Raw genomic sequence first — 4,513 nt, 5'->3', positions numbered from 1 at the left:
GGCCGCCTCGTCCCCCCCCCCCCTCTTGCCTATCTTACCTAGAGCCGCTCGCCACGCCCTGCCTGATCGCACCAGCCGCGACCACGCGCATGTAATGAACCCAACCGAGCCCCCTTGCGTGCCCCATGCTCCCTGCCTTACTCATCAACCGCGTCCTCTCCACCTCCAGGGCTCGGCCGACACCTCAGCCTCCGCCGCGGCCGCGCCCCCGGCCCCGCCCCCGCTGCCGCCGCTGGCCCCGCTCCCCGCGCCCGCGCCCGACGGCGAGTGGCTCCGCTGTGCGCTGGCGCGTGCCTTTGTGTGCGTGGACCACGAATCTGGGCTGACCGGCGCCGGCAGGTTCATGGGCGCGACGGCGGTGGTGGCGCTGCTGAGCGGGCGCAGGGTCTACGTCGCGCACTGCGGTGCGGTGGGCACGGGCGCGGCGCCGGAGAATTGTGGTCTGATCAGCGGTTCGGCTGCGCACTTGCAGAAGTGGCCGGCGTCTGCGTCTTTGTCTTCGCAAATCTGCGCAGGCCTGGGGCTCATGTTCGCTTTTGCAACGCCAAAACTTTGCCGCGCACGCCGCGTCCACTGCGCATTTGCCGCCCCGCGCAGGCGACTCGCGCGCCGTGCTGGGGCGCGGCGGCGGCGCCGTCACCCTGACCAGCGACCACAAGGCGTCGCGCCCCGACGAGGTTGCACGCGTGCAGGTGCGCACGCGTCCTGGCCGCGCCCGCTTTGGGGCTGCGCGCGCCTTGCGCTGACCTCAGCTGACTATGGCATGAATGTGCAGCAGGCGCACCGCTTCGATAAACGAAGTCAAAAGTTGAATGTGTCCGGCTTGGACCTGTGGCCCCCTACACTCTGCTTTTACAACTTGTTCCCCGTCACATGCGCAGGCGCACACCCACACATGCTCAGCACACAAAAACTCACACATACGCACGCTTTGCCTCACAAACTGCCAATCACACACCGCCAAACACACACACACACACACACCCATGCACACATGCTAAACACACGCATGTATAACCTTGACATGTGCCCCAACCTCCATCACAGGCCGCTGGCGGGCAGCTGTGGTTTGGCCGCGTTATGGGTGAGCTGGCGGTCAGCCGCGCCATAGGGGACCACTGCCTCAGGCCCTACGTTATTGCACTGCCAGAGGTGGGCGCTTGGAGCGGGGGCTGGGCACTGCTGATGCTGCATGTTACTTTGTGTGTGGGCGCGTGTGCCTGATGGTTTTGGGGTGTACATCAGTGTGACGTGTGTGTGTCTGGTGCGTTCGTGCGTGCGTGTGTGTGTGTGTGTGTGTGTGTGTGTGTGTGTGTGTGTGTGTGTGTGTGTGCGTATGCGCGTGCACGCGCGCGTATGCGCGTGCACGCGCGCGTGTGTGCATGTGCATTCCTGTGTGCGAGTGTGCATGTGTGCACGCAGGCGCGCACGCCGCATCCGCCACTCACGCGCCCCAGTCAACCCCTCCTGTCGACCGGAACACCCAGAGGGGCCCCGTCATCCGGGCAGCCGGGCGAGTGCCTTGACGCGCACATCCTCCACGCCCCACCACGTGCCCGCCCTCATCTCCTTTCCTGAAACCTTCGAAACCAACCACCCAGGTGTCCATAGTCGAGCGCTGCCCCGACGACGAATGCCTCGTCCTCGCCAGCGACGGCCTGTGGGACGTCTTTGGCAGCTCCGACGCAGCTGCCCTCGCCCTCTCCCGCCTCCAGTCCGCCGCCGCCGAGGGCCTCTGCGGCGCGGCGGCCGCGCGCGCGGCGGCGGGCGCGCTGGTCAAGGCCGCGCTCGAGAGGGGGTCTCGCGACAACATTACGGCGCTGGTGGTTGATTTGAGGCCCCGGCCGGCCGCGGCGGGCGCCGACGACGGGCGCCCCGGCGGGGGGCGCGCGGGCGTGAAAGACCTGGCGGCGCCGAAAGCATGAGGCGGCCGCCGGGCGCGCGGCCCCCGTCGCCGCTGGCGCCGCGCTATGGAATCAGAGGGGCCTGCGCTGGCTGGAAGCGCGTTTTGTACTGCGGCTGGCGTCCAGAGCGCTTGCCGGCTCGAAGGAATGCTTTGTCTGCTGACGCTGGCCAGAGGGTGTTGGTCTGCTGCGTCACGACGCGACCAAACGCCGCCGCTCGAATCCTGGTGCGCAATGACCGATCCGCACGGTGCGCGCTGTTGTGAACAGCGCGCCCCTTGCTGGCATTTTCTCACTTGGCAGTGGCGACCATTGCCACCTTGACAAGAGCCTGCGATATGCATGCACGATGCTGCCTCAACCCCCACGAACTGCTCGTGACTGCCAGCACAACGAAGCGGGCCCGCTCCCACGAGCCTGGCGGCCGCGCCGCACGAGGATCGCGCCTGTGGCTGGGGCCGTGCCGCGTCCTGTGATGGAATTGCGCGGGGCATAGTGGTTTGCATTTGGGACAAACTGGGCGATGTGTCGCTCGCGGCCGGGCTTGCGGCGAACCACACCTCGACGGCTTGGGGGAGGGGGTTGGGGGCCGTCGGGGCGGCCTCCAATCAGGCCGCCTGGCGGTGCCCCCCTTCTGCCTGCCCGCGCGCCACGCGCCGTCCGCCGCCGTCGCCCCGGCTGCCCGCCGCTTTGCTCCCTGCGGCGGCCACCCAACAACTGGGCAGCGGGGTGTTGTGGGTTGGGCCGCTCCCATTGAGCACAGTCTAGAGGCGCCGCCGCTTTGCGCCGTGCGCCTTAAACGTTCAGGGGCGTCGAGCCATCATTTTGGGGCCGGCCGCGGCGGCCACCGCGCCGCGCTGCGCGGCCGTGCCCGCTCCACCCGCGGCGCGCCCAAAGCTGGCTGGCCGGCGCGGCTGGCCGCGACGCCGGCGCCCACCATCACGAATTTACCCCACATCTTTACATACATACAAACATACACACACATGCACTTGGCCCATGCACTCAGATCACTTTGACCACTCGTGCCAAGCATCCCTGGACGCCGCCGCCCCCCACATTGCCCTCCCCTCGAGAACGGCCTGCTCCCCAGCAGCCACCTCCCCGGGCCGCCCCTTCGCCTCCCGTCGGCCCAATGCGCGGCGCGCCCCGATGCCGCGCCCTTTGCGCTACAAATGCCCTCACCCCTGCCCGCCCGCACCCTCCATGCATGCATGAACGGCCCCTGCCGGGGCTGGCGGGGCGCTGCGGCCCCCCTCGCATTGCCAGATGCTCACCCTGATGCACTTCCGCCGCCGCGCATGTTTGCGGCAGTGGCCCGCCTTATGCAACGGGCGGGCCTGTCACTGCTCCCGCAGATACAAGTTACTGCTGGATGCCATTTGCATGCCCCCATCCTACAACCACCAAAGCTTTGTCGGTAGCCCCCCACGAGGCCGAGTTCGCAAGGCCGCGCCCAGCGGCGCGCCCGGCGACAGTGGCGCGCGGCTGACGACGTCTTGAGTTGCGCGCAGCTTTGAGCGCCCAGGTTGCACCCTGTGTGTAAGGGCCGCTGGATATATTGATCGTGTGCCGCGGGAGCGCTGCCGTTGGGTGCAAAGGTCGCAGGGTGCAAAAAACTTTTGGGAGTCATGGACAGGGAGAGGGGTAAGGCGCGCGCGCGCGCTTTGCGTGTGTGTGTGTGTGTGTGTGTGTGTGTGTGTGCGCGCGCGCGTGCGTGCGTGCGCGCCTTCACGCGCACATATCGATGCATGATGGGGACACACACTCGTCTGGCTGCCAGGGTTGTCACGAAGGCAGTTACAAGCAGCGCAGAATGCTGCCAAGAAGAAAGTAATTTGCAAAACAATGGCTGCAATTGAAGCAGCGCGACATCGACAAAAACAGAGGTCGAGCGTGTGCACCCAAGAGGAAGCAAAAACTGCAGCCAAAAAAAACGGACGGCCTGGTGGCCGTCACGCTGATTGCATAGGCCTGGGCGTCAACAAGTCACAGTGCCGCCCATCCTCTCCTCATATCCGCGCGGCCTCACCAGCCGCACGCGCGCGCCCCCGCGCGGCCCCCGCCCACGCCCGCGCCGCCCCCGCCTCACGCCGGGGGGCCAGAAGAGCGCCGCTGCTGCCACCGCTCAAAGTCGCGCAGGGCCGGGCCCAGCATGCGCTTGGCTGCGGGGGGTGGTGCGTGGGGGAGGGGCGGCCGCGAGCACAGCGGCAACATTTGGATTTGGTTTCAGGTTGGTGGGGTTCAGTCAGCCAAAGCTCCGAAAAAAGGACCGGCATGGAAGATGCAAGGCGTAGAGACAGGTCCTCGGGCCCTGCGCTGAGAGCTGCGGTTTGGTTCCGCCGCAGCTGTAACAGCGAGGGGCTGGTGGAGTGGGGTGGGGTGAGGCTGTGCTGGGCAGGAGTCAGACACTCACTGATACGGTCAAAGTCGCGCGTGTGCCAGCGGGTGCCGTCATGGGTGTACATCATATTGGTTGCGGCGAAGTAGACGCTGGTGCCAATCTGGGAGTTGTGTATGTGCGTGCGTGCGTGCGTGTGTGTGTGTGTGTGTGTGTGTGTGTGTGTGTGTGTGTGTGTGTGTGTGTGTGTGTGTGTGTGTGCGCGTGT

At 66.7% G+C, this 4,513-nt stretch overlaps 1 protein-coding gene across 1 annotated transcript; it reads left to right on the top strand.

Moving 5' to 3' along the window:
• Positions 1–343: 343 nt before the first annotated feature.
• MNEG_13784 (hypothetical protein) lies at positions 344–1,925 on the top strand (the record flags this gene model as incomplete). Its single annotated transcript, XM_014037744.1, has 4 exons — positions 344–404; positions 598–692; positions 1,048–1,152; positions 1,602–1,925. 4 exons carry the CDS (start codon positions 344–346, stop codon positions 1,923–1,925), a joined length of 585 nt encoding a protein of 194 aa, XP_013893198.1.
• Between the last annotated feature and the right edge of the window lie 2,588 nt (positions 1,926–4,513).

This window comes from Monoraphidium neglectum (assembly GCF_000611645.1).
Source record: "Monoraphidium neglectum strain SAG 48.87 unplaced genomic scaffold scaffold04048, whole genome shotgun sequence".
Taxonomy (NCBI): domain Eukaryota; kingdom Viridiplantae; phylum Chlorophyta; class Chlorophyceae; order Sphaeropleales; family Selenastraceae; genus Monoraphidium; species Monoraphidium neglectum.
Note: the sequence above shows the minus strand (reverse complement) of the source record. Positions and strands in the feature narration are given on the sequence as shown.